The sequence below is a fragment of the Numida meleagris genome, chromosome 18 (assembly GCF_002078875.1).
Source record: "Numida meleagris isolate 19003 breed g44 Domestic line chromosome 18, NumMel1.0, whole genome shotgun sequence".
Lineage (NCBI taxonomy): Eukaryota > Metazoa > Chordata > Aves > Galliformes > Numididae > Numida > Numida meleagris.
In genome coordinates, this window is record NC_034426.1 from 6,053,796 (window position 1) to 6,067,046 (window position 13,251).

The 13,251-nt window shown below is 56.9% G+C and overlaps 2 protein-coding genes across 10 annotated transcripts in view; one reads left to right on the top strand and one right to left on the bottom strand.

Moving 5' to 3' along the window:
• Window positions 1-2,414, bottom strand: part of MYO18A (myosin XVIIIA) — a 32,809-nt gene extending 30,395 nt beyond the window's left edge. The window contains exon 1 of one of the 2 annotated variants that reach the window (XM_021415607.1): window positions 2,399-2,414. The gene's annotated coding sequence lies outside the window, so the exon portion shown is untranslated. Of the gene's footprint in view, window positions 1-1,922; window positions 2,011-2,398 lie in introns of those variants that run through there. The other variant, XM_021415610.1, reaches the window with a different exon arrangement.
• Window positions 1-7,065, top strand: part of CRYBA1 (crystallin beta A1) — a 15,090-nt gene extending 8,025 nt beyond the window's left edge. Inside the window, exons 1-8 of one of the 8 annotated variants that reach the window (XM_021415622.1) lie at window positions 2,169-2,219; window positions 2,730-2,919; window positions 3,347-3,411; window positions 3,847-3,963; window positions 4,209-4,327; window positions 5,540-5,681; window positions 6,119-6,261; window positions 6,385-7,065. In XM_021415622.1, coding sequence (XP_021271297.1) covers window positions 2,889-2,919; window positions 3,347-3,411; window positions 3,847-3,963; window positions 4,209-4,327; window positions 5,540-5,681; window positions 6,119-6,261; window positions 6,385-6,532 — 765 coding nt within the window. In that variant the 5' untranslated portion in view covers window positions 2,169-2,219; window positions 2,730-2,888 and the 3' untranslated portion in view covers window positions 6,533-7,065. The other 7 variants (XM_021415621.1, XM_021415619.1, XM_021415617.1 and 4 more) reach the window with 7 other exon arrangements.

Genomic DNA, 13,251 nt, shown 5'->3' on the forward strand with positions numbered 1-13,251 from the left:
CGCGCGCCGCCCGTTGCTCCGGGTGCGGCCCCGAACGGCGCTGCGCGGTGCGGAGCGGAGCGGGACGGGCGGGATGGGGCGGCACGGCACGGAGCGGCACGGGATGGAACGGCGTGGGGGGGTGCGAGGGTGCCCGTGGTGACCGCAGCCCGCTCTATGCACGCCGGCAACGCGCAACGAGTGTGCACGGTGCGGGTGCACGGGCCGTGATGTGCCCCCGGTGCACGCACACCCTCCGGTGCACAGCCCCACCGTCTGTGGACACCCGTTGGTTGTGCACGCACCTGCTCGCAGCATGGGTTGCGCACACACACCCCCCAATGCCCGCAGTGGAGTGGACGCACACTCGCTTTGGCACACACACGCACACAGAGTGCTTACACCACCAGCACAGGGCACAGCGCTGGGGACCCCACAGCTGGCAAAGGGAGCTGCTTTGGTGATCCTGTGAGGGGAGGGTCACCATCCCAATGTGGGCACAAGGATGGAGCTGGAGGCCCTGGGATGCTGGGTGCCTGCAGGCAGCACGCAATTGGCAGCGAGTACCCCCAGCACTGAGCCATGAGCCTTCACTGTGCCCTTCCACTCATGTTGGGGGTGTTAAGCCCAGCCCAAGGCCAAGAATACTGCAAAAACCCCATGTGGCCCACCCTGAGTACTGTGGGGGAACAGGGACTCCTGAGACAGGCACAGGGGAGAGCAGCCCCGCCATCAGTCATAGAATCATAGAATGGCTTGGGTTGAAAAGGACCTCAAAGGTCATCGAGCTTCAACCCCCTGCTGAGTGCAGGGTTGCCAACCACTAGACCAGGCTGCCCGGAGCCACAAAGTCAGACCCTGCGGCAGCTCCGCTCCCTCATCACCTCATGCAGGGGCTCCGAGAGCCTAGCACAGCTCTGCAGGGCCGCACACCTCCATGTAACATGGCCTGGAGCCCAGTGCGTGTTTGCAAGATCCCATTGGATGCCACCAGCTTTCTCTAGGCACGGGGCTGTGCCAGCCATCGGTAAATCCTGCACCGCACAGCGTTCCAGGGAGCGATGGCCCTGTGCTGGGCTAGGGGAAGGCGTCTGTTCTGCAGCACCACGGGGCTTTGCTAAATAGGTCACTGCTTTTTTTATAGTCTCCAGGATCTAGAAAAACCAGTTGTTCCAGACCGCCGGCAGACCTGGCAACATGGTGGTGGCGGATCCCCAGGTGCTCTCACTGCCATTCTCCCCACTGTCCTCAGCTGAGGGTCATGGTGCGTGCAGAAGGAGCGGTGGATCCCCGAGCAGCACTGCTGGGCGTGGCCGTGGAACGGGCAAGGGTGTTTGGGGCTGGCTGCCCGCTGCAGGCTTTGCCCAGGGGCTGTTTGTAGTGTGGGTGCGCGGTGCCGTACAGCCCTGCACACTGCTGTACGCCCGCATGCGCAGGCTGCAGGCCGCTGCTTGGGGTGAGCTCTCCCTCTAGTGGCACCCAGCTCCCGGCCGGCCCGCCAGCCCTGCAGGGCTGTGCCCAGGGCATGCCAAGGGGCTGTGGGATGCTGGGGGTGTGCTGCGGGCTGCACCCCTGCAGCTACCCCTTTTGGGGGCAGGGGGACAGCTCCCACACCAAATGTGCTGCCTACGTGGCAACAAAACCAGTGGCCTTGTTGCTGTCAGACCTCAGCTTTGCATCCCCACGGTTCTGCTCCACCGCCCTGACCCCATTAATGTAGGGGGCCGCACACCACCCCAATCCTGTCCCCGAAAGCAGGGGCACACTGGCTCCCTGCAGGCACTGTCCCAGCCCTGCCGGGTCCCCGCAGGCCTCGCGCCAGGCCGGGCTGCGTTCCGCGCTGACAGGGCGCTTTGTTTTGTGCCGAGCAGACAAAAGGGGCAGTCAGACGCGGGCGGCGCTTTGTGCCGGCGGCCATGCGCTGAGGCAGCAGCAGTGCTCACCGCCACGCTGCCTCCCAGCCCCAGCAGTCACCATGGCACTCCTGTCCTGCACCCACTGTGACACCCCTGGCGGGCTGGGAAGGGGAGCAGGGCCTGGTTGCCATGGTTACTGTGGGGCTTCAGGCCTAAGTAGGCCTTGTTGCTGTAGTTACCATGGGGCTTCAGGCCCAGGTAGGCCTCATTGCCATGGTTACTGTGGGGCTTCAGGCCCAGGTAGGCCTCGTTGCCATGGTTGCTTTGGGGCTTCAGGCCCAGGTAGGCCTCGTTGCCATGGTTGCTTTGGGGCTTCAGGCCCAGGTAGGCCTCGTTGCCATGGCTGCTTTGGGGCTTCAGGCCCAGATAGGCCTCGTTGCCATGGTTACTGTGAGGCCTAGTGCCTCTGAGGCCCATGGTGGCCCTGCACCCCTGCAGGCCTGGCATCATCTGTGGGCCCAGGGAGTGAGCAGTGGGACAGCAGGCCCCACAGCAGCTCCTACCTCTGCCCCACGTCCTTCCTGGGCACGGTGTGAAGAGAGATGGAGGATATAGCTGCACCACGATGTCCTTGCTGCCCCACAGCACACAGGGCAGGGGGACCCGCTGCAGCAATGCTCCCCCAGACGGTGCCACACTGCTTCCCACCTGCCCCTGGGCCAGGCCGGCCCCGTGACGGCGCGCTGCATTGCCCCTGGAAAATGCCAGAAGCGTCAAACTGTTGAGTCATTCGCGCCCAAGATTATCTGTACAAACAGCCGTCCCTGATTATTTTTGTTATGATCTTTTTTTTTTTTCTTTTTTTCCTTTTCTTTTTTTTTTTTTTCCCCCAAGAATGTAGCCCGGACCATGGGGATGAGCTGCTGAAATCTCCGGGGATCAGCAGGACAATGCCAGCGGGAGCATTGTGCTGACGGCTCTGCAAACGCTGGCACCGGCTCCGGGCCAGCAGCGCCCTATAAAAGCCGAGCCGCTGAAGTAGGCAGACATGACATGGGCGAAGCAGCTGTACCGCCTGAGCTAGGTGAGTCCTGGGGCTGGCCTGCCCCATCCCAGCCCCGCTCGCCCCGCTGCCGCCTGGCGCAGCCCTTCCTCCGCCCGGTGGCAGGAGAGGTGCCCAGAGGGTGACACGTCCCCATTGGCACAGTGGGTGGCGGACAGCCCCATAGCATGGTGGCAGATCCACACCCGGCTGTGGCATGGCACCCTATTGGCACCCCAGGCTGTGAGCTGCAGCCATCCTGATGCGCTCCTGAGGAAGGAGTGCCCGAGGGAGGCACAACAAGGGCAGGGATGGGAACGGGGGTCTCGTGGACCCCTCCAGGCATGAGGCAGGCTGCGGGAGGAGGGAGCCCCCCGCTGTGCCCCTCATGCTGTTCTGTAGCTGGGTCTCATTGGGAGCGATCAAGGGGGTGCTCTGCAACACCAATTGGTTTTCCTTCCTTCTCCAGACACCTTTCCAGCAGCAAAGATGGCTCAGACAAACCCTCTGCCTGTCCCCATGGGCCCATGGAAGGTATGTCCTCGCATGCCCTGCATCTCAGGCGGGAGGTGGGGAACAGGAGGGACTCAGCCAGCCCTCCCTGGCAGTCCCCTTTGCAATGCCCTGGCCTGGCTGTGCCCTGCTCACCCAAGAGGTGCTGTACATGGAAGCCATCCCCAAAAGCCACACGCTCTCATTACCATCCCTTATGGGTGCAGGCAGGATGGGCATGGGCCAGCCAGCACGAGGGCTATGAAGGTGGCAGTGGGTATGGTGGAGAGCAGCCTTGAGGGTGCTAGGGCTGGTGTCAGCTCTGGTGACATGGCTGGTTCATTTAGGGAACTAAGAAGGAAAGGAGAATCACACATAAGTGGGGCAAAACCCTGCTGAAACATGGAAAGGATGGCATCAGTCACAGCCCCTGGGAGTCCCCCCTTGCCTTTTTCCCGTTAATCCTCTTTGCCCTAGAGCATTTGGAGCAGAGGCCAGGAGAACCACCAGCTGCAGCCCTGCCACCTGCCCATCCCAGAAGGGCTCCACTCCTCTCTCCGGACGGTGGTGCTGCCCCAGGAACTGACCTTAGGGGTGAGCAGGAGGAGAGTGGGGCCGGTGTGCAGCTCTCCAACAGCAAGCAGGGAGTGCGGGGCCAGCGGTGTAGGGATGCATGAGGTGCAGGGGCTGCAAACCAGCCCAGGGATGTGGCCAGTGCATCCCAGAGTGGTGCCTGATACTCCTCCCTGGATGGAGCACGACCCCATCTCAGAGGTGCTGAACTCCCCCGGGACCACTGCCATGCTGTTCCCAACTGGGCAGCTCCTTCTCTGTTCCAGATCACTGTGTACGACCAAGAAAATTTCCAGGGCAAGAGGATGGAGTTCACCTCGGCCTGTCCAAACATCATGGAGTGCGGCTTTGACAACATCCGCTCCCTAAAGGTGGAATGTGGCGCGTGAGTACCCTGTTCTGGCGGCACGGATGCTTTCCCCAGTGGGGGGCTTGTGGGGCAAAGGGTACCTGAGCACAAATAGGGCCAGGCAGGTTCACTCCACTGAGCTGGAGCCAACACTGCAGATGGGGGAAGCCAGGCATGGCAATCCCACCCTGCCGGGGTAGAGCAGCCAGCTCTGGGCAGTGTCACAGGCACCGGGCACACAGGGCCAGAGGACGGCAGCAATACCTTTGGCAGCATCCAAACCCACAGTCTGGGAGAAGCTGCTCCCAGGTTTGCAGCTGCCTGGTGCCCAGCATGGATACTGCCTGACGACACAGTGAGGATCTGTGCTTAGGGAGGAGCTCTTGGCTGGTGAGCTCAGCCTGCTCTCCATCCATGTAACCCTATGGAGCACTGTGCTTCAGAGCCCCGTTTCTGACCCCAGGGCCCTGCTCCTTGCTTTCCCTGCACCATGTGGCTCCCCCCAAGCCAGACCAGAGCCTTCCTGCAGCCTGTGCTGAGCTGCCCCAGTCACTGCTAGGGTGTGGAGCAGAGCCAGGCTTCTCCCTGCACACAGGAATCCTCCCTGTACCAGGCAAGACAGCTCCCGAGCTGCTCCGAGCTGTCGTGAGTAAGGAGCAGTCCTGGTGGCAAACATCCCGCTGGGGCTGGGGAAGCAGACAAGATAGATTTGCGCTGCTATATTTAGGATTTGTAATGCTAATGGGATTACTGCAGCGTGTGTGCTCGCGCCGTAATCAGCTCACTGCTCCAGTTGACATGTTCCCACTCAGGCTGCTCACCTTGCTGACTGGGAGGCTGACTGCAGGGATGAGACCAGGGCTGAACTTTGGTCCTCAAATGGGGCGAGAAGCCCCCAAACCCCCCAGCATCACATGTACACCTGTGAACAAGAGTGCTGTACAGTGATGTGCCAGCCTCCTCCCAGCCCCTCGTCTGGCCTTTGCCTCCCTACTCTGCTCAGCTGTCTGTCCCATCCCCAGTCCCTGTACTGCCATGACGAGCATCCATCAGGTAGCAGCCACAGTGACACCCTCTCTGGGGGCTCTGCCCACCTCTGGTGCTGCTCTCCTTTCCTCCATGGCACCTGGGCTTGCAGGCAGAGGCCAGACACCAACCTCCTCCTTTCACCTCCATCTGTGCCCCCAGCAGGATGCCCACAGCTGCCGCAGGAAGCCCTGGCAGCCCTTGCTCTGTTTTGTTTTCCAGCTGGGTCGGTTACGAGCACACCGGCTTCTGCGGGCAGCAGTTCATCCTGGAGAGGGGCGAGTACCCACGCTGGGACGCCTGGAGTGGCAGCAATGCCTACCACATCGAGCGCCTGATGTCCTTCCGCCCCGTCTGCTCTGCTGTGAGTGCCCACGGGCAGCCCCGCTCCTGGACCGGTAGGGGTTGCAGGGCAGGAATTGCCTCGGGCAAGGCAGGAGCTGCCCCGAGGTTCCTGTGCTGCTGCATCCTCTGTCACCCCAGCATAGAGCCAGGCATGGGCAGGGAGCAGCGCTCAGGTTAGGGGCAGCATGGTGCTGCACAGCAGTTCCCGAGCCCTCAATTTTCTGAGCCAGGGCAGCACCCGCCAGGACAAGGGAGTGCAGTTAGGAAGGGCAAACCCACTATGCCAAGGGCTGTGTGGGTGGCAGTCTTCAGGGTGGGCCCAGCTCTCCCCGTGCAGAGCAGGATTGGCCACAGCAGCCCCAGGAACCCCCCATACCAGGCTGTAGGGAGGTGAAGCCTTCCCCCAACCACCCAACCCCACTCACGTCCCCCTCACCTGCTGCTTTTCCGGCCCAGAACCACAAGGAATCCAAGATCACTGTCTATGAAAAAGACAACTTCATCGGCCGCCAGTGGGAGCTCAGTGACGACTATCCCTCGCTGCAGGCCATGGGCTGGGCCAACAACGAAGTGGGCTCCATGAAGATCCCCTGCGGCGCGTAAGTGATGGGCAAAGGGCCTGGGCTGAGCAGCGGGGACAAGCCAAGGCTGTCAGTGTGCAGCCCCGTGCCCCGCTCCTATCTCATTCCCTTACGGCCACCTGACGACTCCGTTTCTTGCAGCTGGGTTTGCTACCAGTACCCCGGGTACCGCGGCTACCAGTACATCCTGGAGGCTGACCACCACGGGGGAGACTACAAGCACTGGAGAGAGTGGGGCTCGCACGCCCAGACCTCCCAGATCCAGTCCATCAGGCGCGTCCAGCAGTAGCTGCCCGGCGCCCGGCCCCACTTCTGAGCACATCTTTGCAAGGTTTCTAAAGCTCACCGGCTCCCTTTTGGTGCTAATAATCCCCTCCTGAAATAACAACCCCTTCTTGTACTGCAACTGCTTGATGGAACAACACTCCTAAACGGTACCAGCTGCCACAACTGCCAATAAATAAATGTGACTGAAAGAAAAAGATAAAACGGCCTGATGGGTGTTTGCTGTTGCGTGCTGAGGTCACACGTCCCCATCCCGCCCCATGCCCCACACTCACACCCCATGGCCATGGGCACCGCGTGTGCCTTGTGCCCCAGGGCCAGCAGCCAGCCCCAGGGCTGGGGGATGCTCCCAAAGAGCACAGAAAAAAAAAAAAAAAAAGAGACATTCTGACATCCATAAACTTTAATTTTTTTATTCAACGATTTACATCACTTATTGTCCGTCTTAACGTATTCGATCTACACAAATTTCTTTTTTTTTTTTGTTTTTCCTGATAAAATAATAAAATTTGGATAAATTTTGAAGACCTGTTGGTGCAGAATAAACAAAATTCAGGTAACTGGGTTTTTTTTTTTTTTTCGTTTTTTTAATTATTTTTTAAAACATTTAGTGTGAAGTATGACATCATTGGTAAAGATACATCATGCCATTACAGCTCATGGACATTCCCTATCCTTACAGTCCGTGACACCGCCCGCCCCAGGCGCAGCTCAGCAGGTCGCACGCTCACCCCGACTGCCGCCCTCGCCATTGGGAAAACGCTTCTGCTTCAGCCGGGCACACCGAGAGCGTGAGCCCACCCAAGGAGACCGGGAAGGGGAGAAGAAAACGAAACCGACCTTGACTGTTTCAACGTGGACAACAAAAGAGGGGCTGCCCCTCTCCGCGGGTCAGAGGTAACTCAGCTCCTGAGCAGGTAGAGCGCAACCCCTCGTGGTTTGAACGCGGGGAACTGAAGGATGTGAGAGCTACGGGCAGGGCAGGAGGGGCCCAGCTGGGCCCTGCTCCGCCCCACAGCTCTCCGCACTGCTGCTAACACTGAAGTATTTGGGGAGGGGGAGAGAGGGGCATCCGTCCCCCCGGTAAACAAGTCGAGGCCCTTCGGAGGCACGCGAGCCGCCGAGGGTGTGTAAGTACACGTGTGATGGTAGATAGATAGAAAAGCAGCCCTGTTCGGTATGAAAAAAGCCGTCAAGTTAGCACGGGTCTCTGCCATGGCGAAGGGAACGTAAGGAGAAAGGCGCCGGGCTCCTCCTCCCAACTCCAGCTTTCCGCACCAGGGCTCAGCAACACGCCTGCAGAGGTGGCACCTGCACCCAACACACGTCGCTCACGGGAACAAAACCAAGCGCAGCTCTCGCCCCGCAGCCCCGAGGAGCCCCCGCTGTGCTCCCACTGCCCACACCCCTCACTGCGGGCAGCCCACCCTGCGTGGTGCCGGGGCAGAGGGCTGCCACGTGCCGACAGCCCGCAGCGCTCCGTGCCCTCCAGCACGAGGGCACCACGGAGCGTGCCCGGCAGGCCGGCTCGCCCCTCTCCCTCCAATTACTAAAGTAGGCTCTTTAAAATAAAAAAATAATATATATATTTATATAGATATACAGAGAGAGAGAGAGAGAGAGACAGAAAAAGCAAAGAGAGACAGGCTACGAAACTCAAGAAGCGCCAGTTTTCTGCTACGCTGTCAGCAAAGAGCTGTCACCTCGCATCGTGCCCTCCGCGGTGGGAAGATAACGCAGGCAACGACAGCACGGGAATGCAAAGAGGGCAGATAAGTCACTTCTGGTAATGAGACACAAATTAAACTTTCAAAACATGTGCATAGCTTTATTCATCTGCTTCAAACGAACCTTTTCACGGAGCTTCAGCGAAACCCGAGTGTGCAAAATGCATTTCTAAAAAATAACGCAAGCAAGCTTTCACATTGACAGTGGCAGAAGTACAGAGAGACCGAGGGAGGGCGAAGAGAGAGATGAAGGAGCAGGAATTGCACAGCTGGGCGTTGCGAGTCACCGACTGCACGCACCGCATCTCTGCTTGGGTAACGCAAGGCGCATTTACTTCTCCTTGAAGAAAAAAGTGGGAAAAAAAAACAACCCAACCCCACAGTAACGTGAACCACAGCCTGGAAGGGAGCAAAGCCCCGGGCCACGGGGATCCTGGCGGCCGCAGAGAACCCCAACCCCAAAGGAGCACAGGGTCTGGATCTCCGCTCATTTCTGTCTGCGGAACAGCAAAGCAGATCCTCCTCCTCCTCCTCCTCCTGCCCTGTCCCCTCAGAAGCTGCACAACCAAGCAGGTCCTGCTGGGGAGGACACCCCACGGCGCGGAGCGCTGCGGCCGAGCACACATGCAAGGCACGTTCAGGATATGCACGCACTGGGTGCGTCACAGAGCAAACGCTGGGCAAAGGATGGCGCTGACGGAGGGCAATTCCGCTACTTGTAATCCCAACGTGTTATTCCTATGCTACTTCAGACCTTCCCAGCTCTTCCCTTACACCAGGATTCCTGTAAGGATCCCCATAGTGCCGGCTCCCCCTGCCCGAGGTCCCGTGGACCTTCCCTGGGGCAGCAGGCCGTGCGGTCCGAGCACCGCTGCTTCGCTTCTGGTCAACCTCACGTTGGGATGAAGCATTAAAAAGATCTATAATTTTGCAGAGATGAGCGATTTCCTTCCAAAGATGTATTCCAATAGGATACGAAATACTAAAACTGGCGACGAGACAAGAGCTCATGGAGATTTCGGACCTTCCGAGCGCTCGGGCATCTCCCCCACATCACCACCACGGAGGAAGGAGGAGTTGGGTCGGCGCGACCCTTCCAATAGCAGCTTGAGAAGAGGAAGGAGAGAGAGAAACGCACAGTGTTCTTCCAAGGTCGGAGCTCTCCTTTGCTTTGCGTTTGCATAGAAATCCCCGTGGGTCAGCACCAGGGTCGGGCCGCGGCGGGGGCTGCGTGACGGGAGGGGTGGGCTGTCCTCGGGGAGCTCAAGGGACAAAAGTGCATCACACGGTCTCGATTCTCGGGGTTACGTATAGCAGCAGCAGCATTAATCCGGGAGCGGCTGGAGACTCACTCTCAAACGCAGCAACACTGAATGAAATGTCTTCGGGGAAGGTGATGGGAGGGGGTCCTTCTCAAAAGGGTAACGTGAAAATCAGACTATTCAATACAGACAAAAGGGAGATCAACCAAAAATTAAAGACGCCTCATCTTATTTACATTAGGAAAAAAAAAAAAAAACCAACAACATTCTTGTTAAAATACCTTAACGACACCTAAGCAAAAAAAAAAATATATATATGTATCCTAAGAATAAAGCAGAAACTCCTAAAGCAGTATCCATATTTGGAACCCTTATTTAGCACCTGAGGAAAGACCGCATGGAAAGCAGATTCTCGTCGTCGTTTCTCTTAGGGAAACAGTCACTGTACTTCTGCTCAGCGCTCACGTATTCGCAGTACACAAGTTTCATACCACAGAAAGAAATGAACTAATTTTTTTTTTCCTTCTTTTTTTTTTTTTCTTTTTTGAAATTTTTAATTTTTTTTTTTTTTCTTCCTTTTTTTAAAGATCACTCTACTCGTTACTAAGGCTGTAAGAAAAGGGACGCTGCTATCTTACAGAATGGCTTTGGAGCTCTGGGCGCGTGGTGACACGAAGCTTTCTGATTAACAGTCGAGATCGATGCAGCTCGGCATCCCCCGGACAGAGCACGGCTGGGTCCCGGGGCCTTACCCTGTGTGCGATTCGTATTGTGCAAATTCCTAAAGCTCTGGGATCTCTGGCCGGTGCAGGAGACCAGGCTCTTCCCTCCTCTCCCCTGGTCCCTCCGCGCTGGGTTTTGCAGGTGCAAAGGCAGAAACCTTGTTCTCGTGCTGGCCAACGCTGCGGGGCTCCTTCCCCGGCTGCCTCCCAGCCTCACACCTCCGCGTGAAGTTTTGTAGCAGCTTTATGTGGGGTTGAGCCTCGTTGTCTCCCCTCCTGACCTGTTCCCTCCCTTGTAAACAGCCTCTGTACAGAAAACAAACCGCTGTGGGCACGCCAATGGGCAGCGATGCGCTGAAAACACCGAATTCAAGAGCAAAAGCCGCGGGCAGGAAAGCTCCCAGCTATGAGCATCACTGCTCCAAGCAGCTCCACGTCGGGGGGAAGGGATGCTACGAGCCGAGGTGATGCTCTCCTCAAGGTGAAAAGCACGAATTGCAGACATCATTTAGAGGATGGCTTCATTTCTTCCCAAGCAGGAAGCAATTTCTGCCTTGGCCGAGCCAGCCGGCGCTCCCCATTGCGGACCATGGCTATTGAAGAGCGGCATGGCTGGGACCGAGTGGGAACTGGTCTCTGCTGTGTTTCAAAGAAGCTGACGGCAGCTGGGAAAGGCAAACAGCAGGGCTGATGGGACAGAAAAGGTGATGGAGAGCAACGGAAACCACGCGCTGGAGCTGGGAACTGGCCACGCTACCACACGGATCCCAGAAATCAGAGATTTTGGATTTCACCAATAACGGAGGAGAGTTTAGAACAAAAATCCCAACCAAACCTCGAGGCCACAGCGCTGCTGAGCCAGCAAACAGGCACGGAACATGGGGCGCCGATGGAGGAGCAGCTCTGAGCCCTCCCTGAGCCACCACCACAAAGCGTGGGGCCCAAGACCTCGGGGCAGGACCTGCTGGAGAGCTGGGGCATCACCAAGCTCCAGTGGGCACCAGAGATACCCACACGCTTGTACACCCTTCCATTGCTCACATCAGTAGCAAACTCTACAAGGGAACCAGGCGGAAAGGGACTCGGGGCGCCTACAACGAGAACCGAGAGGTGAAAGCAGCCCTAACCTGAATTAGTATCCTCATCACTGCCAGAAGGAGGAGGTCACCACCTCGCCCCCAGAGCCGCTTTCCAACACTACACATACATCATGGTTTTCGACTCTGCTCAGTGGAACAAAAGCAATGGCACAAATAAACACACGCCCGCGTGACGCCGGCACTCGCAGCCCCAGCCCCACGCGCGCTCGCCCCGCCGGGCTGTATTTGGTTTATGCTACAGTACTAATACTCTGAATCCAACCAACCAACCAGGAGACTCATCAGTAACACTTGAGCATTATTTAAGCGTGCTAAAATTAGTCACAGCTCAATTTTCTCAATTTTCCTTTTTTTTTTTCCTTTTTTTTTTTTTTTTTTTAAGTTTACACAAAAATAATCAATCAGAAAACAGATTAAATCTTAAGATATTTTTAATAAGTGCTCAGTAAAGAATTGTGTGAGGACGCAGGGAGGACTGCAGATGGACAGGGCGAGTTACAATGAAGTGCAGAGGGAGCTCCCCCCACAGCCCGGTGTGGCTCGGGGCAATGCTTGCCTGCCCCACGGCCCTACATCGGCAAGACACAGCCACAAGAGCTCAAAGAGGAGCCCCTACCTGCCTAGTGCCCAGCAGGTGCTGGGAGGACAGCCGGAGGGGTGGTTGGAGAGAGGATGGTCAGGGATACAGCAGGAAAGATGGTGGTTGTGCATCGGTACCACCGACGGCACGGGGCCGAGAGAGAGAAAGCCAGAAGAACCCAACCAACCCAACGCAACCCAACGCAACTCAACATAACCCAACCAACCCAACGCTGGGCCCATGCTTCTTTCTGAGCTTCTACCCAGAAGGCAGATGGGGCTGGGGTAAGGGGCCACACGCACGTATTTATTTCTAGGCTCGACGCCCCAGGGAGCAAAACAGGTCTTGGTTTTGTGTTTTTTTAATGGAACCCAGCCCTTAAGGCGACAAGTGACTACACAAGGCAAATAAATACACAGCAGGGCCTTAAAGCCAGTGAAACAAACTGGAAGCTTCGCAAACAGCCTTCAACACTCTGCTTTTCATTTTGTAAATAATAATAATCATAATCATAACAATAAAAGATTTCTTCTACCTTACCCCTCCCAGCCCCGTCGTCCAGTTTGTTCAACGCTTTAAAGCTCAGGAACGCTCCGGCCCTTTCGCAGCAGGGCCAGAGACAATTCCCACTTTTGGCAAGCAGTTGGGAGACTCAACAGAACTCGAATAGGAACAGAGGAGGGCTAGATGCAGGGCACGTCTGTAAACATGTTGTACATCCGCAAGTCACACACACCCGCAGAGGTGATACAGGTTAAAGGTGAAACAGGACTATTTGCGACTGGCCAACCACGCGTTTCGGCTTGGACTGGTACAGAACGTCACTACTACATAGTACCATAGTGGGGTACGGTACTGCATAGTACTTTATACATAAATGGAGTAGGCAATCCGCAGTCAGACTTGTAAAACTAAGCGTTGCAGGAAGCTAGCGTTCTTATAGAAGGTACAGAACTCAGCTGCATCGTCCCACCGCGAACCTCAGCGCTTCATCCAGGAACAACCCCATTAAAAGAACCAAAATAATAATAATAAAAAAAGAAAACACGCATGCTACATCCTCGTAGTTCAAAACAGAACGAAACAGAAGCGGATCAATCTAAGCACAAGGGGTAGGCAAAAGCTTTGGGTTTCTCTGCTTCCTGTAATGCCCCAGGGGATGCAGACTGGTTGGAGGAGAGCCCACCAGTGCCCTCCATTGGGTGCTTCCCACCTTCACCAGCCCAGGAACCACCAGCCCGGGCGTGCTGTGATGGGACAGAGCAGGTTACACAGCACCACCGCCTGAAAGCTCTCCTTCTGGTTGGATTTTTTTTTCCTTTTTTTTTTTTT